The sequence below is a fragment of the Stylophora pistillata genome, chromosome 12, assembly GCF_964205215.1.
Source record: "Stylophora pistillata chromosome 12, jaStyPist1.2, whole genome shotgun sequence".
In the NCBI taxonomy this organism is placed as follows: domain Eukaryota; kingdom Metazoa; phylum Cnidaria; class Anthozoa; order Scleractinia; family Pocilloporidae; genus Stylophora; species Stylophora pistillata.
Window position 1 is genome coordinate 9330103 of NC_142530.1, and position 27910 is coordinate 9358012.

Below are 27910 nucleotides of genomic sequence, written 5' to 3' on the forward strand. Positions count from 1 at the left end.
GTGTTCACGAGTGAAGGATTAAATGGTCGAGGAATGAAAATTGCAAGACTAAATATTTATTTCAGTAACTCGCAATTGTTTTCCCTACATCAACACTCAGGAACACTCAGGATACAAGCTTTGGCCTGACCTTATATCACACAATTACCAAAGCAAAATGAAAATCAGGACAGTTTTTGGAGGGCTTACAAATGCCTCACAAACACCATGGAACCTTACAACTACAACATCATTAACTGATCCAAAACTCCGTTGTTGTGAGCCCTACTGTTATTGGGAAATCAATAAACGGATTTCTATCAGTTCAGTGAAAATAATCTTGACAGTTTGGGTTCCGTTCGTTAGTACTACACTCTTAATAAGGTTACACTCTTAATAAAGTTCAAGGACAAATTCACAGCTTAATGATACTCCATTTCAATCAGCTGGTTGACACCATCAATCACAAACTGAACGAGCTGGACCTCTGAGTACCCGAGCCTGTACTTGTTGGAGATATCATAAATAGCACTTGTGGTGTCGGAGTGCTCTCCGTACAGACCTCTCACCTGGAGATGGTTTTCATGGGACCATTTCTTCAGGCCATCTTCGCCCAATTTCTCCACAACTTTCTGCAGTTGAATTAGCACTCCGCCTCTCAGACCTGTTCCAAGATTTGTTGGGCAGCATGTGATCATGCCAAGATGCTCTGTTGTTTGAAAGCTTCTGTTGTCTAACTTCATAAGGAGCATCTCGATTGTATTTACCCCCTTGACTAGTGTTGTAAATACAGAGGAGACATCGCCACCTTGCTGAATGGAAATGACACGGATATGGTCCCCTTCATTGAGCCACACAGCAAAGGTTTTCTTATGATTTAAGTAGATCCCTCGTCCATGTGGCCACCATCGATGGTATCCGCTGTCAGCTTGCATCTTGTCATTGCCCTTGAATAACAAGTGCTCCCTGACAAGTTCCTGTCTTTCCTCCTCGCTTATTTTGGCCAGTGAGTAATAATGCCCGGCCAAATCATCTTTCAGCTCGGCAAACACTTGCAACATCAAAGCTTCTATTTGCAACTTTTCTTCTTTGGAATTCTGTCCAGGAGCCAGATTGAAGCCAGAAATATTTCTCGCCACCCTGATTCTTGTGGAAATGATCTTGGATGGGTCAGTAATGTTGCCTTTCAGATGAGTGTGGTCCATATCAGTCACGTGATTGTCTGAAGGCTTGAACCCGCGGTGATACTCCTCGATGAGGGGATCGAAGAACTCTTCAAAGATGGTGTAGGAATCAACATCTCCGGCATGGCATCCAGTCAATGACTTCTCTTTGTTTAACACTCCAGTGTTCACAGCTCGAGCGATGGTAAAACCAGTGGATGTCTTTTTGTCCTTCAGCTTCTCGAAAATCTCCCTTGTGAGATATTTAGCCATCAGTGATTTCGCTCCAGATAAATCAGGGTATTCGTTTTTCTCGAGATTTGGATCAAGCTTGACATCATTTTGTTCAGCCAGGTTAATGTCATCTCCAAGTTTCATGGTCTTATCTTGAACGATGGTTTGGCCAGCATCCTGTAAAATCATATTGTCACATTTAGGAATCTCCTAATTTTAAAATTGCTATTGCAACATCAAGACATTTCGCTCTGCAATTCTAAAGAAACCGATGCATCCCAAGGTAATCAAGAGGTAAATTCAAAGTGATTTGATTCCATTCTTTGCCGTTTTGGCCGTTTTTAACTATACTCAAAGATAGTGTACATATTTAAGCCGAATGTATTCCGGATATCCTTAAATTCTATATATGTTTCAAGTGTGAAGTAGCGTAGTTACCCATCAGAGAGATGGAGGTTGCAAAAAAATAAATTTCCAAAGTTGTCATTCTCACTACGGAAGATGCAATCTGCACAAACCTGGACTCTGCTGAAATTATGGTGAACTGTGTGATTTACGAAAAAAAATGTGCTGAGATCTTCTCGACGAGGCACCTTCTACCGCTTTGATTTCAACGAAATCGACCGCTGAGACAAACAGTTCCCACATCCCTATATGTCACGGATCATTGAACCTTCGAGCGGTCTGATCTTCGCGAGCACAACGATAACACGAAATTAAACTGGCCGTCATTGTTTACGAATACAGTTTATAAATTTTGTTGTATCGATCGCCACTCAAAAGGACCTTAACAGATAGGAAATACCTTGCAAAATTAATCGATCACGTCAGGCCGTTTTCTTTTATTTACCCACTGAACCGTAAAGACACCGAGGTCTGTAGCGAGGCATGTAAGGTAAAGGCTATAAATAGATTCCTCGTACAGGAAAAGAACATTCCTCGGCCCAACAATTCCATCGAACAACGTTCGTCACGCTCTCTGAATATCGTGACAGTATGGATTTGCATGCAGTTTAAAGTCATAAATAAAAATCTCCTCTTTCTGTCGCTAATATTGGAGATAAAAGTCTGTAAACTTTAGCAGTATTTTGAATACAAGAAACCGATATTTACTTTGAAAAACAATAGGAAAATGACTAAATATGAAACAGATACATTCTATTGCTAAAGATTTGTGAACAGTTTCCCTGTTCAAATGGATCAGAAAATTAGAACTTGTATCATTACTTATGCAGCAAACCGAACCAAAAAAAAACGACGTGTAGCTAGCTTCATTTTGTGACATAAATGTCAAGACTTAAGTTAGTGCTTCTCAGCATACATTTCTACCTTATTTTGTGGATTTGAAGCCATTGTAACGCAGATATTTCGCGACAGATCTCTGAATGCCTTGCGACGTCTGATCAGATGAAGGAAACTACTGCGACTGTAAATAGATGGAACGTATAAATATGCCCAATCTTCCACACCAAATATGGTAGTAAGATTTTTAAACGTTCTCAGTTTTAATTAAATGTCGACCACAGATGCACTCAAGGACACCGGTGTTTTGGCGAAAAAGTCTTCTGATTATTCAATTGAAAATGACACTTGTGAACGACCAGCCACATGAATAGCAAGAGAAAAATACATTTTTGGAGGGAAACAGATGTCGTGATAGCTTGATTTCACGCTAGACCTATCAATTCACGCAGGTACCGAAACGAAAAATATCGTCTCTCTGTCAATCCAACAGCTATTTTGACTGATGCTTGCTAAGGACTTTCGTCTATTATGAAAGTAAACACTTGCAATGGCTTACAAAAAACCATCACCAGGAATTGTGATAGAGAAAAGGACTGCTGGAAAAAAAACAGACGTGGAAAGCCTTGGTTCATGTGCCCAAAAAGATAACATACAATCTGTAATTTCAGTAATACAATATTTTGAATTTTATCTGAGATCAATAAAACGAAACTAGAAAAGAGTAAAGATTGAAATGTTATTACTATCTGTGTACTCATTTATTGGTTTTGATACTAGGATTTTCTCAGTTTTTTCTTCAGTTAGATTTTACCAATTAAGTCAATTTTTCTTCTTTTTCACGAGGCCTTATCAGTAGATTGTAAAGTAGACGAAGTTCAAGAAGCATCTTAGCCAATGCCGCTGCAAAACTTTAATATGTTTCACTAGCTATGCCAACGAGATCGTCCCTCCTAGACTAGGGAAACGATTTCTCCCATCGATAAATCGTTATACGTCTCCAAATAAACTTTGCCATCGTAGGAAATACGGACGGACCATCCTATGAATGTGTTGACAAACTATCAACATAAAGTGTACAGTGAGAACCCGTTAATAAGACATCACGGTGATGGTTATAAATGACACACTGAATGATACAATTTTCAACGAATTAAACTTGGTTTGAAAATTTCAGCAACGCGAACTGGAATGTTAATGTTTCGAAAGGTGTTTGTTTTCCGCCACTCTAGCTCGTTCAAAGCGCTGTTTTCTACAGTCACTTTCGACCCTATTTCATTAACATTAACTGTCACACTTCGTAATGGCAAAAGCTGTCAAGTTTTGTTATAATAGATCATCGGATTTTGTATAGGTAATCGCATGGGGCCGAGTAAAATTAAGGATTAATATCACGCGTGGTTTTAGAAGTTGCTGAAAACACAAGTGATATTAATCCTTAATTTTACGAGGACCCATTGCGATTACTTGTTAATGAAATTGAGGGGAAAATTACTGAATTTCTGAATGCGCTCTTCAGTAATCAGTCGGCATAAAACTGCGCCAGTGTTCGGTCGAGGACATGGCTCTCGTACTCTTTTAAATTTGCTTGGAAGTTTCTTTCATTCGCCCACTTTTTAAAAACGTTCTTCCAGTACTCCGTGCTTTTCCTCGTGTTTTCGTTTTCACTCTTGTCTTTTAATTCTTCGATAAATTCCTCGTCAACTATCTCGAAACGAGACGCCATTGTTACAGAAAATCTTCAGCAACAACTTTTCGATAGCATAAGCTGTTGCTAGGCAACCTGAGTACCAATCATGAGCTATTAATTTTGCTCTCTTGTCAAGCAAATTTAGGAAAAATACCCATTTCATTGACCAATCAGCATTCAGTAATTTTGCCTTCTATTTTATTAGTACTAAGAAATGCTGTCGCACTCTATAACGACACCTGTCGAACTTGATGGTCTGGGGACAAGTATTCCCGATACTAATGATACTAATGAGTGTGATAGTGATAGTCACGTGATGCTGATAAAAGCAGCGAGAATGAAAACGAGGAACCACACAAATAAAACTCCCCGCTACGAATAGTAGAAATCAATGTTAACAGTATTTGTGAGCGAGCTTTTGCGCCTTAAGAGGTCAATTATGGCATAAAATGGCGTTTTTTATCGTTTTCTGCGGAACCAGTATTTTAAGCGGCCAACCTATGCGGTCACCCCACCATTCCCCGACAAAGTACATTGGAACACAACTCTTGTCGACAGGTATCACCTAGTGCGACAATTTTATTACACAGTGCACCGATTATTACAAAGCGCGACAGAGCACTGACGGTTCCTCCCTGTCTGGTGAAAGTTAAATAACACGTCACCTAAACTCCTAGGTTTCCTCTGCTTTTGCTCGCTATGACCAGATGTTTCTGGTCTGCATGTTTTACCGTTGGTATAGGTAGGAGTATCTTATTCAAGGGGACTGATTGCCTAAACGGTTCAGGAATATATTTGGTCCCCCGGCTAATGCGATGAATTACAACTGCAATCTTGGCACCATGATGCTAAAGAAATGTCACATATCTTTAATGCTGATTCCACAGCCAAAGAATCTGGAAACGGTTTCTGATCATCCCAGGCTCACTGATACGTTGAGGCGGTATTTCAAACGTAGACGTTATACTTAACAATTATTCCACGAGCGCGCGTTGAATATGAAATGATAGACAGCCAACGAGGCGCGTAGCGCCTACCTGGCTATAATCATCTTATATCCAACATGCGCGAGTGGAATAATTGTTTTATTGGAAACGCCCCCAAGATATTAGACAAATCTTACTAAATCTTAAATTTCTTAGCTCCCTGTTAATTTTAAGCTGACGCGTACGCTTACCATATTTGTAGATTATGGTGTATTGGCTCACATACCATAATGGCTAAGCCAATAAAAAGTCTTGAATTGCATTATCTAATGATCCAGTTTTTAATAAAGAAATATAATCACTATGACAAACACTTTCATTCCATCAGCGCCGTAATCTGCAAAAAATCCTCTTATTCTTGGCAAAAATGACATCGCGATGAACAGGAGAATTGGACCGAAAGCAACCAAACCAAAAAATGACCTGTTGTAACCTTACATGGAGAAGGAAACAGAAGAGTTCCGAGTTAAAAACTAAAAAATTACTCACGGACTCAACGAAATGATTCCGCCCGCCTCATGCAATAAGCGGTTGGAAATATCGTCTTTGTTCTTTACAGATGAGGGACTGATCGCTTTGCAACCTAATTTACGGACTTCAATCTTAAGTTCATTAGTCGGCACACTGCCACACTGCTACAGTGGTATGAATTTTTAACACCCGGCTAATTCTGATGAAAACAACAACGGCTTACAAAAAAAATTAGTAACGCGCACATGAAAACGAAGCCGCCTCAGGTCTGCCATCAACAAGACACACAATGAACTGCCGAGACAAAATTGAAGACTTCACCACTGTTTTCCCCTGGATAAATTACAGAATCTTTCCACAAATCTTCCCTGAGGAAGAGAGGATTGTCTCTTACCCTAGGTTAGCAAAATCACGGTTCACACAACAACGCCGAGAAGAAGAACTTTTGAGTCAGTAATTAGGTTACTCAAAGACTAGTATCATTGACTGAAGCACAGTCATCGAGTATACTGGTTGTTCTTCCTTTTACGTGCTCTAATTTTATTTTGGGAGTACCTTCGTTTGAGGTCCAGGAGCGGTATTTGCATTTTGTTCCTCCTTGTTTGGATCTGAAGCCAAATTGGAAGTGCTCGCCTTGGTTTGTAAATCCGTAGCCATTTGTGAACGACACGAACCCATGCGATTGGGCTTCTAGATGAGATGCTGAGGAAATAAAATGAATATTCACCATCACAGAGGTCGACGTTTGTTGCAGACCACTTTGACCACTGTCATGTTGTCGTTAAAAGGGACCACGCTAAACCACTGTTGATTTGTTAATTTTAACACAATTATCAACCAACAACAAACACATGAAACATATGTGTGAACTGCGGTTATGAGACGTATATGAGAACGATCCTTCGCAGTAAAGCACTATTTGAGCAATAGTGGAAATCAGACCTGAAAAAAATTTCAGGCCTGTACGGGATTCGAACCACTGACCTCTGCGATACTAGTGCAGCGCTCTACCAATTGAGCTAACAAGCCAACTGGGAGCAGGCCATCAAATTAATTCGATATAAACCCGTAGATAATAAACGACAAACGACAAGATATACGACAATTATCAACGTCAAATAAAACGATTCAGTGTGTGACCATTGCGTGACAACGTGACGCGAGCAGTGTTTTTAAACTGCTTGCTTCTCTGAGTAATCAACAGAACTGTGACAAAATATACACAATGTAATCTTTGCTTACAGAATTTACAACAGAATTCGAAAGCACCTGAGCAATTATGCTAGAACAATTATTCGCCTCAGGCCCTATAATCCCCCGACTGCGTTTCAGGGATTATTCAACATTATTACCCAACTGTGCTTCGCAGAGTGTAAATGACGCGCGAGACGAATACAAATATAACGCGATATTTTGTACTCCAGAAGTATCCGCGAAATTCGCTCGCACTGAAATAACAATTTGGCGTGTTGGATAATATATCTCTTATTAGACGTTTTGTTGTGCAGTATCGCTGAGTATTTTTACTTGTCGCTTGTATTTTGACTCGCCCTACGGGCTCGCACAACTCGTAAAAATACTCAGCGATATTACACAAGAAAACGTCTAATATGATATAATATTCACTTCGCTCTAGGTGGATAATTGTTAACTAACATGTACGCAAAAATTTTAGCAAGATCATTTTTTAAGACATTTAAGAATAAATATTAGCGAGAAAAACACGCAACGTTTCGATGACTCCATGTCATCATTCTCAAGTGAGAAGAGAATAAAAATGACATTTATGAACTCAACACGCGCAATTATTTATTTAAATTTAAAAAAAAAAATTTAACCTTTTACGTTTGTCAACTTCGCACGGTATAAATTAACTATTCATTTTTATTCTCTTCTCACTTGAGAATGATGACATGGAGTCATCGAAACGTTGTGTGTTTTTCTCGCTAATATTTATTCTTAAATGTCTAACAAAATCTAATGTCATTCGAACACTTTTTAAGAAGACGTCAAATTATCCCAAACTGTACAGAAAGTTGAAATTGAGTGCATGGATTGAAGAAAGCTGAAATTAATTCGGTTGACAGGAGTCCGAAACCACAACAAAACAAAATGGCGACCATGCGACAACGTTTTAATCCAGAACAAAAACACCCAACAACGCACTAACCACTGGCTTAAAGTTAGAAAGCCATGGGCATCCAAAATTGACCATGACAAAAGTATTGAAACTTAAGAAGGGCCCTGAGCAAAATTCTCTAGAAGAATATGCAACAGTTCGTACGACAGACGGGGGGATTAAATGCGTGTGTGATAGCCGTCGTGGATTAGTTACTGCTATCGCGCGAATTCTATTTAAACGAGAAAGAATGCAAACTCTCAATTATTCTTGTGGGAAAGCCTCGACGACTTCGGCAACAACACGAAGGGAAGCGACCGTACCAGTGAACTAAATACACGGCTGAGCCGGCATGAAAAGGGCTTATGCTGATTTATCCCGAATTGCACTCGAAATTATTTGATTACCACACGCTGTTACGGCACGCTTTTTTTGCAAAAGAAGAAGACCAACAAACAAGGTAGCAAGTAGTTGCAACAAAGTAGTAAAACTTACATACTCGCAGCTTTTCCTTTGAATTATGATTTCAGCTAGAGAGATGTTAGTCTTAGTCACTCGCCGTACAAACGGTAACCAAGGTGTTTCACTGTTTCTGGCCTTGTCCCCAGAGGTCACGCTCCGCCAATACGCTGTGAGTGCCATTGTTAACGTGACACGTTCTTGTCATGGACTCACTGCGCAGGCATTAGTTAGCTTGAAAACATGGTGGCGGAGCTAGGCCCTGCGAGGCTGTTCCGTTCTCTCTCGTACAACTTGGGCAGCAGGAGTGGCAACTAACATCAGAGCAAATCAAAGGGCAAGATTTCCGTATAAACCCATCCTTCATTCTGCATACAATTCTTGGATAAAAGAAAACAGAAGCAAAACAACAGCTTACCTTTGGGACTTCGGCTTTGTTTTTGATTGGTCTGGGGTTATACGAAAATCTTCAGAATACCCGTCAACATCATTTACATACGTCGGGAGGCTTTGAAGAATGAGGTATAACACAATAGACGCTATTCTTATTTAATGACATGTAAATGAGTGGCCGGGTATTCTGAAGTTTAGCTGAAAATCTTTCCAATCAAAGCCATAAGAGAAATCTTTGTTACCCAAAAAGATGTCTTAGCAGCGTCACCAACTGATTATGGAAAATCTCTCTTCTATCAAGTTCTGCAAGTAGTGTTGGATTTCCTTCGTGATCTCCAAGGCTCTGACAGAGCCGTAGTAAATTATCGTGGTTTCACCTTTGAATACTTTAATGAGGGACTACAGAGTGAAACTGGAAAGTTTCCTCCATGTGTGTGTATTACAAATTAAAGCTTGACGAGAGAGGATGGAGAATGTAAGAAAATGCAGTTTGGTGTTCGGAAACTTAGAGGTATTCGTATTCAAGAACTTTGCTAAATTTCTGAAGTAACCCAAGGGCAATTTTTAAAGACGAGGCTCATAATTTAGGTGCTGCAATGGTATGTACAAAATCGTGTATGCAATTTCAAATGAAAAGTGATGTTAGTCATGATTCAGTTTTGTTTTCTACTTGACTCTCGGCTCATTTTTGTATATTTCGTTATCCTTGAGATCGTTTTGCTAGGGTCGTTTAGTTGAACGAGAAAAATCTGCGATCATCCGTTTTCTCCTATTGTGCCAACATTCAAAGATGAAAATAATGTTCATCTTGAACTGAAATTTTTTCTGAACGTGGGTAAAAACTGAATTATCTTTATTTTTCTTGTTGAGCAATTAGCTCATGCGAGTGCCAGATTTCTCCCACCACTTTGTAGATTAACACTTCAGTAGAATGTGAGTGGCATGATAGTTACTTTTTTTTTTGGCTTAAGGTCCTCCTTCAGGCCAGCATATAGGAAGATTGGGGTTTTGGCGAATTTATTCCCATTAGTACCAGTTGTTGTTCTGACAGGAACTGCAACCAAAACCACAAAAGTCTGAATAATAGAAACAGTGGGATTATATGACCCACTGATAAGTGAAAGAAATGCAGACAAGCCCTACATTTTCCATGCCTCACACATCCATCACTAGGGGTGAAACTGAACTCCATCTCGGCCTCCATAGTTGATCAGTTGAGAGCTTTCAAGTTAGAAATGCCTTTCTCACCAATTTATGGGAGCCTCAAAATTATTTCCGATTGCTCATTTACTTTAACTCGGAGATGGGCAAAGACCAGTAATTCCCAGAAAATGTTGAATCTTTGGTCAAAAACAGGTTGTTTACACAATACAATGCTCAGTGCCCCAAGAATTAATGTACCAGAATTGTTGAGGAACTTGTGAAGTGTACTTCAACTCATTGTGTTCTGTTTGAAACAATTACTTTTGGTCTTCAGTAGACTGTAGTAATATTCAACAAATTGTACACATTGGGGTTCCTTATACCATGGAGATTACCGTCAAGAGGTGGGTAGACTGGTAGAGATGGTCTTCTAGTTAGGGTTGATATTTGCTTTAGTTCATAGGACATTTCAAAATTGAAAAAAACATGACAGATTCTATGAGAAAGGAAAATAACAGTTAGTTTCTTTGACCACAAATTTTCTCCATTCTAAGGGCTTGCACATGTGTGTTCTCAAAGTCTTTTACATTGGGCAAAAGTGGCTTTGAATTATCAAAATCTTTGCAGGAGACCAAGTCAAATGTAATATAATGGGTTATTTAGAGGGGATCAGAGTTACAGTGATTGGAGAGTATAATGTTTGCAAGGACTCTGAATTCTAGGGAAATGAATAAAAACCCAAATGTCTTGACCAAATTCCACCTTGGCCTTGACATTTCACCCCAAGCTGTCCATTGAGTTTTGAAGACTTTCTCTTCAATGATTTATGCCTGACTTATTCAATCTCTCAGAGGCCTAAGATTAGATGAAGCTTGATAATATTTAATTTACAAAAATATATTTAATCTAGGTGAGCATGAAATTGCACTGTTTGGACATTTTGATGTACTATTATAAAATTACCTTCAGTTATTTTATGATGTATGATGGCAACAGGAGGGTGTTTAGACCCTAAGGAATATAAATGATTGATTTAAATGTAACTTATAAATGAACAAAAAAGTTTAAAGAAGATTACAGTAAGTAAAGTTTAATATATTTACCCTTTTGGTGGCATTGCTAACCCTCAATAAAACAGCATTTACTCTCTGGAAAAGAAAGAGTTCCCTGCACATTACATACATCAGAATGCTGTAGGCTGTGCACAAGGGAATTACTTGTGGACCTAATTTATTCTTCAGTTTTGGATTTGTTATTATATATAGTAGCACACAGGAAATCCAAGACATCTGGGGTGCTGTTCTTTGCCATATAATGGCTTCCCAAGAAAAATCCACAAGAAACTTGTGTTGTGAAGTGGGAACATAGAGTACTAATGTTTGTGTAGGTGATCAGCCACAAAGTTTCAGCACACTGGTCATCTGCTTCTTTGAAGAAAAGACCTTTTACGGCCTTTCACAGGGATGTCACTCTCATAACAACTTCAGTGAGCACCTAAAATGTGTTTCTTCTCTTCAGTAATCAAGATGCCATTTTTGGATAACAGCTTGTTCAAAGACAATGTATCAAATGGATGTCAGGAGACTAAAAAGAAAATGTACATTAAAATTTACCTAAATGCTACAAAAATTAATTATAATCAAAGTAGATTGCCAAAATAAATCAGGTTCTCAAGAAAGTGGACAAAAAACTCAAACATTACTTTGACAACAAACTATGGGTTTATGTCGAATTAATTTGATGGCCTGCTCCCAGTTGGCTTGTTAGCTCAATTGGTAGAGCGCTGCACTAGTATCGCAGAGGTCAGTGGTTCGAATCCCGCACAGGCCTGAAATTTTTTTCAGGTCTGATTTTCACTATTGCTCAAATAGTGCTTTACTGCGAAGGATCGTGCTCATATACGTCTCATAACCGCAGTTCACACATATGTTTCATATGTTTGTTGTTGTTAAACTATTAGTAGTTGTGTCATTAGTTATGGCTAATAGTTTATCTCAAAAACAAATTATGCAAGTGTTTTATATCAAGTGTTAGATACAAGTGTAGTCAGTGTGACCTAGTGGTAAGGGTGCTGGACTTGTTATCATGCGGTGAACTGGGTTCAATTCCTCCTTCCTGCTACTGAGTGGAATTATTCTCACTCACCCTGAGTTCAACTTGTCAGCTGCACTGTGTAAATAGCCAACTGGTCTGTCTCCTGCTATTTGGAATTTCTCAAAACAATTTAGGTTTGTTTGAAATATTTGTTTGTTTGTTTAGGTCCGGCCCACAATGCAAGCTACTGAGTCCACCAGTAATTGTGATAGCCGTTAAAGTCTATTTTTTTGGTAATTTTTATATTTTTTTGTCATTATTTCATCAGTGTAGGTTATCTTAGCCACCTACAAATGTACCAAAAACAATCAATTGAGTCAAACTTTCCAAGTAGTATCACAACACTTAATTCTAATCAAACAAGATAAATTACTTACAAGCTGTGTTACTACATTTTTCCACGAAAAGTCAAATATTTTTTTCAGGGGATAAACAAAAAGATTCAAGGTACTGTACTTACAAGACATGCCACGTGTCCCTGTCACCGCTAAAATCTCACGGCAAATTGTACCGCTGTATGTTATGCAATTTACAAATTAATTTTCATTGTAGAACAAAATACGATGAAAGTTGTTAATAATGTGAATACAATGTCCAACAGTGAAGTTAAAGTGACTTTTAGTTCATCTTATCAATTATAATACTGATACAGTAAAAAACCCAATCAACTTGAAAGTTATTGACAGACTACTGTATAACAGATTATTTAATTTATGATCAATTCATCAACCTCTATTATGAAGAATGCAGTATGCTAGCAGTATTACACTTTGACTCTGCCGAAGAGAGGGAGCTTTCTGCAGAGACTTTGGAAGAGTTATTAAACCTTCCTCATTATTATCAGAAGCAATCTCTTTTGGGAAAATAAGAGAATACCTCAGCAGCCCTCTGCAGGCTAGCAGCCTAGCAGCTGCAAGCTAGCAGCTACAGCCTAGCAGCTGCGGGCTAGCAGCTGCAGCCTAGCAGCTGCGGGCTAGCAGCTGCAGCCTAGCAGCTGCGAGCTAGCAGCTGCAGGCTAGCAGCTGCAGCCTTGCAGCTGCGGGCTAGCAGCTGCAGCTGCAGCCTAGCAGCTGCAGCCTCATTTGCATCGTTGTATTTACCTCGGTTCACCTCCCACGAATCAACAACTGAGGTATTCTCCATGCGCCACCATGGCAATGGAAAAAGATCAACGACTTAAACAGATGATCTGATTTGGATGAAACATTTGATGGTCATTTATCTCATGATTTATTATCTCCCGATGGGAACCGCAGATATAGAGATATCCTTTAATTAACAGTGGAGCTTTTAGAACTTTAAAACTGTATCCCATTATTCTTTAAGAACAAACAAATCTTCAAACATTTATTTTTCTTGTTTTGACATTTCCTTCGTAACTTTTCTTGAAATATTTTTCATTGAAATGCATTAATTTTTTAAACGTTTTTGATAATGCCTTTCTTGGTAATGGTCAGATGTAAGGGTAATAATTTAAATCTTGCTACTGATACCTTCTTTGAATAGCTCATTTCCGAATTACCCTTGGCCTCTTTTTCAAAACGAGGCCTGGTGCTCAACCATTCTTGTGAAAATGAGTGTATTCGGGTTTTTAAAAAAATTAAAATCTACAGGTATATTATAAGAATCATTACAGCTTTTGACCACATTGTATTCTCCACCACAATAATGCTACAAAGCGCTGGAAAGCATGGATTACATAACACCAAGTTTACTATGTATGGAGGTGACATTAATGAAAAAATACATCAGTGTTACTTTTGACAGTCGCTGCATGCTCAAATCCGTCTTATTGATGCCAGATATTAAGACTGTTTAACACTATTCAGGCCTTTTGATAGGGTGCGATAAGAAGATGTAAATCGTGCGATTTGTTTTCAGCAAATTGTGCGATAAAAAAACGGGGATTATGTGTTTTTATGACTGTGCGATTTTTTCTGAGCTATTTCAAGCTTGTTTTATTAGGTTTTAAAGACCAAAGCATCTTTTTCACTCTTCAGAAGACGTGAAAGCCATCTTCTACGTCTTTTTATTGAACTTGTGCAGATATTTTGCAATTTAACCCCGTTTTTAGACGTTGGTCGCGCGCGTCCATTATGGCGTCTATGTTACGAAACGTCTTACGTATTTGGATCGAAAGTGAGTTTCTATTTGAATAATCTTAAAACAACACGTTGATGGAAAATGTGTTTCGAAGGTAAATCCTGTTGAAACGACCTGTAAATAAGGAATTTTTTACGATAAAGTGTTGATTTATCGTTTACCTTGTGGAGTTTGTTTTCAATTTTTTATGAATTACGCGATTTTCGTGAATTGTGCGATCGGATACGATTCGAGGTCGATTGTGCGAAATCGCACCATCGCGTTCTATCAGAAGCCCTGACTATTGTCTCCTAATGACGACAGCTTTAATCGTATTAAGGAGGCAGTGAAAGAGCTGGAAATATTATAGAGGGAAGGATCACTTTAGAGAGTATACTGGGCTCCAGCTAAAGTCTAAATGGCCTGGCACCACGATATTTATCTGAACTACTTGTTGTAAAGCCTAGAACTAGATAGAGCCTGCGGTCTGATTCTGAAACATTGCTGCTAATCCCTAGGGTGACACGGATTACTTTTGGTGATCGAGCCTTTTTCCATGCTGGACCAACAGGATGGAATGCCTTGCCATCTAGTCTTGGAAACTGTAGGAACATTGACTCTTTTAAAGCACAGTTGAAGACTTATCTTTTTAAGAAAGCCTTTAATTTTTAATTTTATATTCTTATTACTAGTATTATTTATGCCATCTAGCCCTAGATACTATGTGAACTTTGACTTTTTTAAAGTACAGTTGAAGACTTATCTTCTTAAGAACGCTTTTAATATTGTATAGCGCTTTAGAGTTTTTTAAATGTAATATATTATAAACCTTTATCAGTACAGTAGGGGGGGGGGGGGGGGAGACCATTTCCAATCTTATTGCTCATGGGCAACAAAGCGTTTTTCTGATTAGCTTTCACAGATTGTGTCACTTCTCCGATCTTCCAGCAGTAAAGCAACGAGTTTAGAGCTGAATTTGAGTAAACTAAAGTCGCTGTAAATTGTCTGAGCGCTGCAACAGACATTGACTGTCCACTTTAGGTCCACAAAGCTGTAGTTATAGCATAAGGAAGATAACGAACAATTACTGCTAACTGCAGCCACATTACGCTGGACACTCCTTTTCTGTATCGAGAAATGTTATTGGCCCTGAACTTGTATTGCTTGATTGCCTAGATTGGACAATGTTTCTGTGTACTTGAATTTCATGGCGGTGGAGTTTCCTGGAAATCATTGTGTAAGAAAAAACTGAGGTTACGGAACTAACAGGTATCACTATATGGGAGTACCAAGTTGTTATACGAGCATTATGTGCGTGCAACACGGAGCATACCGTACACAAAATCCAGACCACAAGAACGATCGCTCGTGCTCTGTTCAGAGTTACAATTTGTTTGTATCTCAGTCCCAATGACAGGGCAAGAAGTCTGTTCACGCTTATTGCAGTCAATGTCAACAAAGATACGCCACAAAGAAGATAACCCACTATGATGTTCGTGAAAAACGGAATTTTCCTTCTGTGACGTTTGTAGTGCTGAATGTCGATCAATAAGTTGGGCGCAGTGGTGACCCGCTTGAACGACAGAATCAGGGTAACCACGTTTTTCGAAAAACTGGCACATTGACTCTGATTTGTGGGAAAAATCAGAGTGATCACTACATAAACAACGAAGTCTTAGAAAATGAGAAAAGGGAATGGAGTTCTTAACATGAGATGGATGCGATGATGAATACAACAAGTAACTATGTGAGTCTGTATGTTTGTAATACACACTAGTGGATAAACCGTTGCCTTCAATTGAAACTTTGATATCATCTAAAAAGGATAAAGAATTTTCGGAAATTTCCCAGGTATATTTCAGAGCCAGGTGAAAAGAATTGACTGCGGTTATGAATTGAGTAAGTTCCTCTCTGGTAGAGGAGGTAGCGCCGATACAGTCGTCGATGTAGCGACCGTAGAGTTCAGGTTTGGGGCCAATCATTTATTGGCTAAAAAAATTGGTGTTCAACAAAACCTACAAAAAGATTGGCATAGCTGGGTCCCATTTTGGTACCCATCATCCTTGTCTGAGTATCTGTTTGCGTGTCTGTATGTTTAGCTTTCTATCTGTCTGCATTTTTGTCTATCTCTCTATCTTTCTGCCTGACTGTGTCTGTTCTTCTGTTTGTCTGTCTTTTGCCATGTCTGAGTATCTGTTTGCGTGTCTGTATGTTTAGCTTTCTATCTGCCTGCATTTTCGTCTATCTCTCTATCTTTATGCCTGACTGTATGTCTGTTCTCCTGTTTGACTATCTGTCTGTCTGTCTGTCTGTCTGTCTGTCGGTTGTCCTGTTCGTCGTTTGTCTGTCTTCGTTTGTCTATTTCTCTGTCTGTGTGTCTGTTTCTCTGTCTGTTTATCATTCTGCGAATAAAGGATCTGTTTGTGACCTGTGACCTTTTGAAATTGGTGTTCCCTCTCCCTTCGTTCTAGGTTAATTTGTTTTTCTTTGTTCGATTGTTTCAGAGTGTTCGACATGATTTTCTGCACTATTACAAACCAGCTTCCTCCAGTTCCTTGGAGCTTTTTGAAAAGTTCGCTAATCTTCCAGCTACCCGACAACTCCTACTGAGGAATCGTGACGACCTCGAAGAATGCCGCAAAATGTTCCAGAAAATGGCCTCTGCGTAAAGAATAGTGGAATTATTCTGCTATTTAAAGTTGTGGAAATGCATAGATCAATGATAATTATTTCTTTCAAAATAAAAATAGCAACGGACAGAGAACCAAATGTAGTACTGTTTATTTTCGTTTTCTTTGTTCACTTCAGTCCACTATTACCCCTTCCAAACAGGCAGGGATCTGTCTCTTCTTCACCGTCGGTTCAAAATGTGTCCGAGATAAAAATATCAGAACTGACAATCCATCAAATGTTTTTGCTCGCGCGCGATTGTTCTAAGTGCACCACATGACTGAGAAAAAACCAGGAGCCCATCACATAAGCTCCCGATAAAACTAGGGAATATCGGATGATATACCCCAAGTGATACGCCCTAATATTCAAACCTTACGTCCGCTTCGATATAAGCCCCGCTTTTAAATTTGATTCAATATAAGAGCGTTTTGCTGTTGTTACAGGAGAATGGACATGTTTGTTTGTCCATAATTCGAACCAGAGAACACTGATCAGAAAAAATCCCAAGCAATAAAACATTTTCCTCGCTCGCTGCAAAAACATCCGAAGGATACTGAACTCAATAACCTCCATTTGGTGCAAAAATATGCTGGTAAATTCATACTAGTAGCTCATAGTTTTTCTCTAGCGTCACCGTCTCGGAAAACTGTTCGCATCTCGGTAAAGACGATGTCCGCGGACAAATATCGGAGCGTATTTCCCGCCAAATGGAAGGTATCGTCTTAGTATCTTCGCGCCTAACGAAAAAATCTGTTTAGTTACAGTACCGTACAGAGACCGCGTCTCAAATCGAATTCTGTTAGAAATAGTTTCATTTTCTTCTATAAGCTGTTTATCAACTCAAAGCCAAGAAAATCGATGTTTTCGCAGGTGCACATGTGGGGTTGATGATGAAAATTCATTTCTGAAACGTGATTAGGTGAGAAAGGGTCATTGTGACTTCATTTCTGCCGCGTCGCTTTGGGTACTTCTCCTTTAAAACAAATAACTGCACGGAAATCTCATCGCATTTCAACAAGTGTTTGCTCATTGTTAGCAAGGATTAACGATCACCAAATTTTCCACCTTCTCCATATATAGCTTCAATGAAATCTGACAAAGAGAAGGCAACAATAGTTTTTTGCAGTGGCGAGAACACTTTGTGCCGTCATACAAGACGTAATTTGCTCCGTTCCTGAGCTAACCTGGTAAATCCGCCATATTCATGGGTGTAGTTCAATTTTGTTATCTTTTGACTTGTGGTTTATTTGATTCCTGTGGAACTATAAGGTATGTAACTATAAGGTATTCACCCTACTCTAACTCCGTACTAGTTGTCCTGGCGTAGGCAATTCAACCAAATGGAATGGATAATTAAATCGAACACAATTGCCCTCAATTCACTTTATTTCGTTAAATCATGGTTCGATTAAATTAAAAGCTGCAAATTGTTTTTGAACACAAGAGTTTGTTACATAAGTGGATCAAAGGTTGAATTTGCAAGTTTTGCATGTTTAGAAAACCAGAATAAACTATTTTAAGCCAAATTGAAACTTTTATCTTCGGTTTTGTTCACTATACTTTCCGTGAACGAGTGGAAAATATTGCGCAAACACATTTCTATCTTTTGTCAAAGTAACATGTCAATTTTGAAAAGAGAGTTCAACGGGAGAAAATAAGGGAAATAAAAGAAATATATTTTGATCCCCAAAACTTAATACAGTCCAAAGTTTGAATAAAAAACTGATGTCAACTAGTAGCAATTGAAATGTCTTTATTTATGTTACCTGACTATGTTCAATTTCTTGTCTTGAAGTTTGTGAGAAAAGGCAAGTAGAGTGAAAATGAGGCAGAGCAAAAGAAGGAATGGACTCAGATGTGCCAATAATGAAAACTGCTTTCACTCAAAAACAAATCAGACAACACATTTTGGAACTCCCAGAGATGAAAGGCCTTACAAATGTACACAATGTGAGAAGAGCTTCAAGCATCAACACATGTTACATCTACACACCAGGGTTCACAGTGGTGACAAACCCTACAAATGTATGCAGTGTGAGAAAACATTTAATCATTCATCAAATTTGCAAAGACACCTCAGAGTTCACAGTGGTGAGAAACCTCACAAATGTACTCATTGTGACAAAACATTTAATCGAGCAGGACATTTGAAAATACACCTCAGAGTTCACAGTGGTGAGAAACCTTACAAATGTACTCGTTGTCACAAAACATTTAATCAAGCAGGAACTTTGAAGATACACCTCAGAGTTCACAGTGGTCAGAAACCTTACAAATGTACTCATTGTGACAAAACATTTAGTCATTCAACAACTTTGAAAATACACCTCAGAGTTCACAGTGGTCAGAAACCTCATAAATGTACTCACTGTGACAAAACATTTAATCGAGCAGAAAATTTGAAAAGACACCTCAGAGTTCACAGTGGTGAGAAACCTTACAAATGTACTCATTGTGACAAAACATTTAATCAATCAACAAATTTGAAAATACACCTCAGAGTTCACAGTGGTGAGAAACCTTACAAATGTACTCATTGTCACAAAACATTTAATCAAGCAGGAAGTTTGAAAAGACACCTCAGAGTTCACAGTGGTGAGAAACCTTACAAATGTACTCATTGTGACAAAACATTTAATAATTCAACAAATTTGAAAAGACACCTCAGAGTTCACAGTGGCGAGAAATCTTACAAATGTACTCATTGTGACAAAACATTTAATCTAGCACAAAATTTGAAAAGACACCTCAGAGTTCACAGTGGTGAGAAACCTTACAAATGTACTCATTGTGACAAAACATTTAATCAATCAACAAATTTGAAAATACACCGCAGAGTTCACAGTGGTGAGAAACCTTACAAATGTACTCATTGTGACAAAACATTTACTGAATCAGGAACTTTGCAAAGACACCTCAGAGTTCACAGTGGTGAGAAAGCTTACAAATGTACTCATTGTGATAAATGCTATACTAGAAAGTGGAACCTGAAAGTGCATAACAGATCATACCATGGGAATTGGCCTCACAAGTGCAGCTATTGCAGCAAAGGGTTTGAGAGTCGGAGGAGCTTAAAGAAACACCAGTGTAGACAACTATCTTTGGATAGAGAGAAATTCACTTGTTGGATGTGTGGTGAATTTTGTCACAATTGTTGTGGCATACTTCACCACATGTATGAACACGGTATGAAAAAAGAGTAAACTGATGTTTAGTCTATTATTTTGGGGCACATGGGTTAATTAAGCTTGTGGTCTCTTCTGGTAAGTCCAACACTTGGATAATGTGTTTGGAAGAATGTGGTGGTTTCCTTTTGCACAGAGACATAGAGAATTTAGAACTGATATAAATGATTTTATATGGCCACACTGACACGCGACATTTCTATATGAGTGTTAAAAATTATTTCACATAAGAGCAAATATAAGGTGGCTTAAGTACCAGTTTCCTTGCACAAGGAGCAGGCCACATGTGAGAGAAACACAGAAAGGAAGCATGAGATTTAAAAGACAAAATTTCCAAACAAATATGGTGGCACTAGGCTTTTTTCAGTCTATGCAACTTCTCTCTTATTTTGTAAGGTGTTTACCTACCAGAGTGAATTGATGTATTCAAGAGCCACTTCTATATAGGAGACAGAAACCAAGAGAAAGAAGACAATTCTCAGTGACATAAATGTTGCTCTGCATCTGAAAGGAAAATCCAATTGATACAAAATCTCATTCATTTAAGCCTCAGTAGGTGGTCAGTAGGTAGCATGAAAAATATTATCACACAAACAATATGGTTGAAATGTTCAAATTGATGTGAGAAAACTTAAGTTTAATCTTTAATCCTTATCACTTTTGGAATAACCAACCCAGGACTAATGGGGTTGATTTACTTAAATGACCATTTCCTTGTTACAGTAAGTTACAATTTTATAATCATTTTCTTGTTGCAGTTGCAAGTTTAATTCTTGTTGCTTTTGGAACAGTCAACCCAGGACTAATGGGTTTGATTTTCTTGAATAACCATTGTCTTGTTACAGATACGATAATTGTCAGGGGTAGTTACTTTGTTTTGTTATTGATTAATTTTTGTATGTTAGTGAGGAATACCCTCTGTAGGGAGACAATTGAAAATGTTTAGGGTTTAGTTTGGATGCATGAAAACAAATAAATAATTTAGTTGAATAAAGTTATTACATGGCTTGACTATTTTGCAGTTTGTTAGCAATAGCAAAGTAGACAATCATATAATCATGATTTGTAAGTTAATTTATTAGAATAACAAAGGAGGCTCTGTAACTGTCGTTAAGTTAAATATTAAGTTTTAGTGAGACATTATTGCGACCTCGTGCGTTGTGGGCTCATGCGTTGTTGCTAATAGGAGTCGATGCGAGTTTTGTGCGATAGAGTTATCTGCGATAAAGTTATTTGCAATCATTTGCGACTTCTGGTTTATGAGGCGTACAGAGAGGATAATCGGTAAGTGTATTTTTCTCTCACCTTGTTTTCGTTTATTATTTGAACGATTATTGTTAGGGTTTATGCGCTTGACCTTTGTGTTGTTATGTAATAATTATTGTTTTAGTTTAGCTCCTTGTAATGTTGCTTAGACTAGGTTTTCTTGTTTGTGTTTGAGTTTGACGTGTTTGATATCAGATTAAATTGTATTGGAATCAAAGTTATATGGGTCTGGTGTCAGATTTAGTACCTCGATGTCCTCTATGCGATAAACGCCTACAATTACAGGCTCGTTATGACCATTATGGGTTATAGCAGTAAAGGAGTTTGAGTTGAAAAAATCAAGGGATGGGAAATAGTGATGGGGAAATTACAGATACTTCAGGTATTGCTAAAAGATGATATACTTGACTGGAGGGTTGGACAGGGGAAAGTACTCCTGAGAAGCCATCATCAGAGTCAGGTGATGAGCTGTCACAAGGGGAATTGTGCTAAGCCTGGTTTATGTAACCTGTTTGGTCAGTTTCTCTGTGATGTTATTGGCTATAGGACTCAACTGCCTTAAGTAGGTCCCGATTGGTTAGTTACATTAGGTGGTTCTGTATGGATCATTCATGGATGAAATGTGAAAAGTCATTTGTATGAATTATGTCATTAGTTGTCAAGCAGAGCTGAGTCCTGAATCTAATAACTCTATAGTGTCCCGATCGATTGGGTTTGTGAGAGTTATTGTCATTTGGATGCTTTCATGTCACTTGGGGTACTTTTAAATGAAACGAACCAATTGTTTGGAAATCTTGCCCTGTTTCCACAATTCTTTGTTCATTGCTAGAAAGAAGAAAGGATCGCAAACTCCTGTACTTTTCTACCAGTTATAATGATGACTGAATCATTCATTAAAAAATGAGACAACACGAAAGAAAAACTATGTGTGTTTACTCCCCTGGCGTGTTTGTTTCAAAGATGCGGACACTTTGTGCCATCATATAGGACGTAATTTGCTCCGTTCCCGCGCTGATCATTTGATCCGTCATATTTCATGGCCAGGGTGCATTTCAATTCTCTTCGCTGTAAACTTGTCTTTTATTTACTTTTATTAAAAACTAGATCATTGGATAATGCAATTCAAGACTTTTTATTGGCTTAGCCATTATGGTATATCAGCCAATATACCTTCATCTACAAATATGGCAAGCGTACGTGTCAGCTTAAAATTAAAAGGGAGCTAAAATTTTAATAAAATTTAATAACTTAATTAAACGTTTTTAATAAAACAATTATTCCACTCGCTCTTGTTGGATATGCGATGATTATACCCAACGAGGCGCGTAGCGCCTCGTTGCCTATCTTTCATCTCATATCCAACGCGCGCTCATGCAATAATTGTTAATTATAACATATCAAAAGTACAGCGCGCGCTATGATTGGTCAATGTAGCTGTCCCATTTGCCCACGGGTGTACGCTGCTGACGTGAGCAAATGTTTCCAAGTGAGCAAATTTTTCGTAGGAAACTGTTTCTTTAAATAATGGCTGGAGTCCCTTCTGCCGGAAATGTGAAAATGTCTTCGAAATTTCGGGAAAATGAGACAGAAATGCCATCCTCTAAATTATTTGATTTCTGATTTCTTGAACCACCTCCAAAGAGATTTGCGAGTTTAAGTGAAAGCGAACTTGAATTGCTTGAAAGCGAGCGGCACTTCAAAAAGACAAAAGAAACCACAAACTGGTGTGTCCACATTTAAAGGTAAAAAAGCAGCTATCAGAGATAGCCTGACACTTTTAAATAGGCTTCAATAAAGCTAAAAATAAGAACAAATTTGTTCCTGAAGCCTTTACCACTGAGTAAAATGTTTGTAACCGTGGAACCCCATTTAATGCTGTACGTAAACAATCTTGACGAGACTTTTTAAATTTCATTTGTTTCAGAGCGTTTATGATGATTAGAGGTTAAAATACTGAAATTGAAAATTTAAGGTCTTTCAAAAAGAGAATTTTGATAGACCGTTTCTGTTTCTCTTAATTTCAGCTTGGTGTACAGAAAAAAAAATTCAAACCCCGCTTGAAGAGATGAGTATCGGCCAGCTGGAGCAAAACCTACGAAGGTTCTGTGCAGAAGCCAGAGCGAAAAAGGGCGAAGATTACAGCATATCTACCTTACAGGGATTCCGTCACTCAATGGAAAGATATCTCAATGTCCCTCCTTTAAAGGAGGCCTAAAAATTTCCACTGACTCGAGATTTTCAAGATCAAACTTGATGCTAGATGCAAAAATAAGAAGCCTCAAGCGAAGCGGCAAAGAAAATGTCACACACAAACCTGCTATCAAAGAGGAAGACCTCCAGAAGTTGAAATCCAGCAAAGTCTTTTCATTGTCTCAACCACTTTCCCTGCTGAGGAACGTTTGGTTTCATGTTGTCCTTTTTTTTTTTTTGCCGAAGGGGCCGTGAAGGTCAAAGAAGCTTGACAACGAAGAGCTTCAGGTTCGTAGGTACTAAAAGTTGGAATCACCTGAAACCATCTAAAACCACAAAGGAAACCACCTGAAACCACCTAAGAAACCATCTAAACCCACGTGAATCCATCTGAAATCGACAAAACAACTCGAAATAACCTAAAACGTCATCAAACTTAACAAACTAAAACGGACATAGTTCAAATTTATAAATACAGTTAACTCTCTCGTAAGAGACCATCTCGGGGTCAGGAGAAATTGGTCGCTTATAGGAGATAGTCGCTTACTAAATAGGAAGACAGGAAGCCCAAACAATGAGAATCCCAACAAAGGAAGTCCAAACCATTCACAATTTGATCTTGTGCAACAGCCATCAAAGGCTCGTCTGTTTTAACAAACATTTGAACGTTTTAAATGATAAAATGTCTTACAGCACTGTATAAACATTATCGCAAATCGGTATCTTAATTTTCACCATGACGCAAAGCTTCTGTATTGCTAAGGATGGTCGCTTACGGTAGAGGAAAAGCAATAAAAATTCCCAAATTTTTAACCCCAAAGGTGGACGCGGTCGCTTACGTAATGCGTAACGCCATCCACTCTTTGCACTCGTGTATTTGCTGCACATATTTTTTCTGGAAACCGGAGTCGGCATGTTCAGGTAATTTCAGATGGTTTCATTGGTGGTTTCAGATCGTTTCAGATGGTTTCAGGTGGTTTCAGGTGATTCCAACTTTTACTACCTACGCTTCAGGTTTGAAATCGATGCGGCTGGACGAAGGTACGCAACAATGAGCCACGATGAAATGTCAAAGAATCATCCTAGAGGATTGAACGATGTAGAGAGCACAGAAAAAGAAGCAAGAATGTATGAAACACAAGATCAAGGTGACGGCTACAAGGCGCTGAAGCTATACCTGCAGAAAGTCAATCCAAATTGCGCTGCCTTTTTCCAGTATCCGAAGAAAAACTGCGCAGCCGAAGATGCAGTTTGGTACGAAGCACGACCGCTTGGAATACACAGCCTCGCTAAAATAATGAAAATTATTAAAAACTGGATCATTGGATAATGCAATTTAAGACTTTTTATTGGCTTAGCCATTATGGTATATCAGCCAATATACCATAATCTACAAATATGGTAAGCGTACGCGTCAGCTTAAAATCAAAAGGGAGCTAAAAAATCCAGTTTCTTCTTACAAAATAATAATTTCTTGAGGGCGTTTTTAATAAAACAATTATTCCACTCGCGCTTGTTGGATATGAGATGATTATAGCCAACTCGGCGCTACGCGCCTCGTTGGCTATCTATCATCTCATATCCAACGCGCGCTCGTGGAATAATTGTTAAATATCAGCGAAGAAGCGAGTTTATCCAAATCTTATACAAATCATTGTGTAAGAGCTACTGCCATCACTCTCTGGTCCAACGCTGGGATTTCTAACCGCCATATCATGGCCATTTCAGGACCGCAGTGAACAGTCCATGGTTAGAAATCGAGGTTAGTCAGCGGCTGATGTCGCGGACGCAACATGAGCTGCGTTCACCTTACTGCGCCTGCGCATTCCGCTGAAGTCTTATCAAAACATGTCGCAAATTACCTTTTACAAAGCGCTCGATAGGCTTAGCACAGCCGAGTTTTACTTCAAAAGTAAGAAAAGGAAGGCTTCATCTGGCAGATTATTTGAAATTGAAAGAGTGGTTTCAAAGAGAGTTAAAGAGGGAAAGGTAAGCGATTGTTTTGATACCACATTTGTTCGTCACACTGCGTGCAAATCATAGTTTTTGTCTTAAAATTATCTTCGCGTGGCCTCCCTTATTGTTATTTAGAACGAGTATTTCATCAAATGGAAAGGTTACTCCAGTCTTGAGAACTCATGGGAGCTAGAAGAAAATTTGAACTCGCCTGCTTTGAGGTAAAAACCTATTGTGACGAGGAAGGAGAATTAGAAACGAAGATATTGGAAATTCGTTTACTACCGTATTTAGCAGTCAACCTGTATTAATTTGTCAGATGGCTATTTCACGATTTAATGCATGGATAGGTGTATTAAAGAATTTTACTTTTTTAAGGTCATTTTTCAACCCAAGGATTTCACGCGACGAAATTCAGAATGCCACTGAAGCTCTACACTGTGGAATTTTAGAGCATCTCAAGTCGAAAAGCTCACTTACCACTGTCATTTCTTTTAAACATAGACATTTTAGTTTTCTTTTTAAAAATAAAGGGCAGAAAAGCAATGATAGTGGGCACATCCTTCTAGAAAAGGAAGACTTTTCAAGATGCCACTTCCTAAACCAGTGGGACATGATTGTTGAGGAGTTAGGTGATGGGGTAAAAATTGACTTTCCTGTCAAAGTAAGACTGTTTTTATCTTGGAGTCCAAAAAATCATACCATGGCAGGAGAGTCAATTGTTCCTCTCCCTTGGTACAGGCCCGAGAAATTGAGCCTTTCATTTTGCAAAGGAGCATGTAGCCTGTCCTGAGAAGTGATTGAAATGCACATCTGATCTTCTCTATTTTTATATAATAGATATATTTACAAGTCTGCTGAATGTGTACATATGTTTGTTGATGATACTGGAGATGGAGTAGAAATTGATTTCCATTTCTGGTTATTTTTATCATGATAGTATATTATTTTGTAAATGAGTTGAATTATTTTTCACTCTCTTTTCTTCGTTTCTCTTTGATTTCTGTCTCCCAGTAAGCATCGTGTTTCTTGGTATATTTCTGTTTGGAACGTTCCCTCTCGCGCAGCTGCCATTGTCGAAATTCCAATTGTAGGATATCAGCAGCAGGATTTCTCTTGTTTGCCTTGTGGAGCACAACATTTCTGGCCATGTCATTGTTTTTTTCAACCCCTTGACCAGTAAATGGTTTGACTGATTTGTACTTTTTCATGAAAAGTGGAACATGATAGACAAGTGCATGCATATATGGAGTAACATCTGCCTTTTTATAACCAAGTAACTTGTCTCTTAGAGATGTAAATAAATTGATCCATGCTTTGGCTTTATCAAAACAAGTGAGGTATGTTGGGATAGAGGGGTTTTTGTTTGTGATTATTTTATAAAGTTCATGAAAGTCTTTCCATATTTTTATAACTGTTTGACTTGTTTCAGGGTGAATACAATTTGACAATTTGTCTGGTAACTCAGCAAGAAGTTTCTTTTTATCAGCTCCAAGTAGGCTTGTGAAATCGTACATTCCTGACCCTTTACCATCTGCATTTGTCTTTTCCCATATTTGAAATGAAATGCCACAGGATCTAATGTTTGTTTGCAGATTGTTAAATTGGGTGTTATTTTGGTTAGCTTTTCTCTTGTTGAAATTTTCCTTTTTGTCCCATTGAGCCATTTCTTTCACTAAGTTGTTGATTAGAACATCCATGATACGTAAAAGTAAGTGTAGTTCATCCAAAACTACATGGTCTAGTTCTACTTTTAAAAGTGGTTCATGTTCACATGAGTATTTGTCTGTATTTCCTTTCTTCCTGCCTAATGTAATGACTTCCTGTAGTGTTCTCTGAAGTGGAGATTTATTGCAGTGCTCCAGGTCAAATTCCATATTCCATCTGTTGGTTTTTGCTATTTTGCACCACAAGCATGCATAAATAGATGTGGCACTTTTCATACCAAACATTAACAAAAGAAACTTGTAATCGCCACCAAGGAAGAATTCAAGATGAAATGAAGAATTATTTATAGTTACTGGCTGTTTGTATTGTTTTAATTTATTTATTTCATTAAATACTGTTCCAAATGATTCTTGCAAAGTTTGATAGCATTCAGATCCCTTAACAATGGCCACAGTGTGATTACCACCAGCAGACATTACATCATCCCCAGCTTGTAGTAGTGAAAATGAAAGCAAAATGAATGAGGAGTTCCTTGTCATTCTAGCTCCATCTCCTGACATTTTAACTTGAATTGGTTTGTCTGCCCAGATTTTTCCTTCTTCTCTGCTCATCATGTCTGCAACTCGTTCTTTCAAGAGATCAGTAAATGACATTTGTGCACCCTCAGCGTTTCCTGGTGTTGGGCTGATGTGACAAATGTCATTTAGCTCATCTCTCTTTTGTTTGACCAGGTATGATTTTGGAAGTCCATCAACAATCATAGTCAGTTCGTGATAAAATACATCACCTATGCAAAATTTATCGAGTAAGAAAAGCACCTGCTCAATTTTTGCCCTCTCAGTGTCAGCCAAAGAATCAATTCCTCCCTTTGTTTTACCATTTTCTCCATTTCCCATCAGGAGGTGTGCCTCTCCAGT

The 27910-nt window shown here is 38.4% G+C and overlaps 3 protein-coding genes, 2 long non-coding RNA genes and 2 pseudogenes across 8 annotated transcripts; 5 read left to right on the plus strand and 2 right to left on the minus strand.

The window, feature by feature from the left end:
* Positions 1-34: 34 nt before the first annotated feature.
* Positions 35-8522, minus strand: LOC111328510 (arginine kinase). Of its 3 annotated transcripts, none has more exons than XM_022932957.2 (3): positions 8380-8522; positions 6321-6467; positions 35-1553 (listed from the first exon to the last, which is right to left on the minus strand). In XM_022932957.2, exons 2-3 carry the CDS (start codon positions 6441-6443, stop codon positions 402-404), a joined length of 1275 nt encoding a protein of 424 aa, XP_022788692.2. In that variant the 5' UTR covers positions 6444-6467; positions 8380-8522; the 3' UTR covers positions 35-401. The 3 variants fall into 3 exon arrangements, with proteins under 3 accessions (XP_022788692.2, XP_022788693.2, XP_022788694.2); XM_022932958.2 differs by having other exon boundaries at positions 8384-8491; XM_022932959.2 differs by lacking the exons at positions 6321-6467; positions 8380-8522 and adding an exon at positions 2706-2846.
* Positions 8523-8651: 129 nt separating this feature from the next.
* LOC148718695 (uncharacterized) lies at positions 8652-16824 on the plus strand. The gene is made up of 5 exons (XR_015994296.1): positions 8652-9335; positions 10214-10283; positions 12139-12206; positions 12399-12420; positions 14574-16824. It is a non-coding gene; the product is annotated as an uncharacterized LOC148718695 (long non-coding RNA).
* LOC148718696 (melanocortin receptor 4-like) lies at positions 14877-15601 on the minus strand (annotated as a pseudogene).
* LOC148718697 (uncharacterized) lies at positions 15533-16824 on the plus strand. Its single transcript, XR_015994298.1, has 2 exons — positions 15533-15802; positions 16560-16824. It is a non-coding gene; the product is annotated as an uncharacterized LOC148718697 (long non-coding RNA).
* Positions 16825-17898: 1074 nt separating this feature from the next.
* LOC148718698 (uncharacterized) lies at positions 17899-20924 on the plus strand. Its single transcript, XM_088741971.1, has 2 exons — positions 17899-17997; positions 18524-20924. Exon 2 carries the CDS (start codon positions 18552-18554, stop codon positions 19929-19931), a length of 1380 nt encoding a protein of 459 aa, XP_088598097.1. The 5' UTR covers positions 17899-17997; positions 18524-18551; the 3' UTR covers positions 19932-20924.
* A 151-nt stretch (positions 20925-21075) lies between these two features.
* LOC148718699 (uncharacterized) lies at positions 21076-24716 on the plus strand (annotated as a pseudogene). Its single transcript, XR_015994289.1, has 3 exons — positions 21076-21197; positions 23204-23657; positions 24384-24716. The product of XR_015994289.1 is annotated as an uncharacterized LOC148718699 (transcript).
* Positions 24717-25126: 410 nt separating this feature from the next.
* LOC148718700 (chromobox protein homolog 6-like) lies at positions 25127-27400 on the plus strand. Its single transcript, XM_088741980.1, has 3 exons — positions 25127-25358; positions 25461-25546; positions 25704-27400. The coding sequence occupies exons 1-3, from the start codon at positions 25218-25220 to the stop codon at positions 26116-26118; spliced, it is 642 nt and encodes a 213-aa protein (XP_088598106.1). The 5' UTR covers positions 25127-25217; the 3' UTR covers positions 26119-27400.
* Positions 27401-27910: the final 510 nt, after the last annotated feature.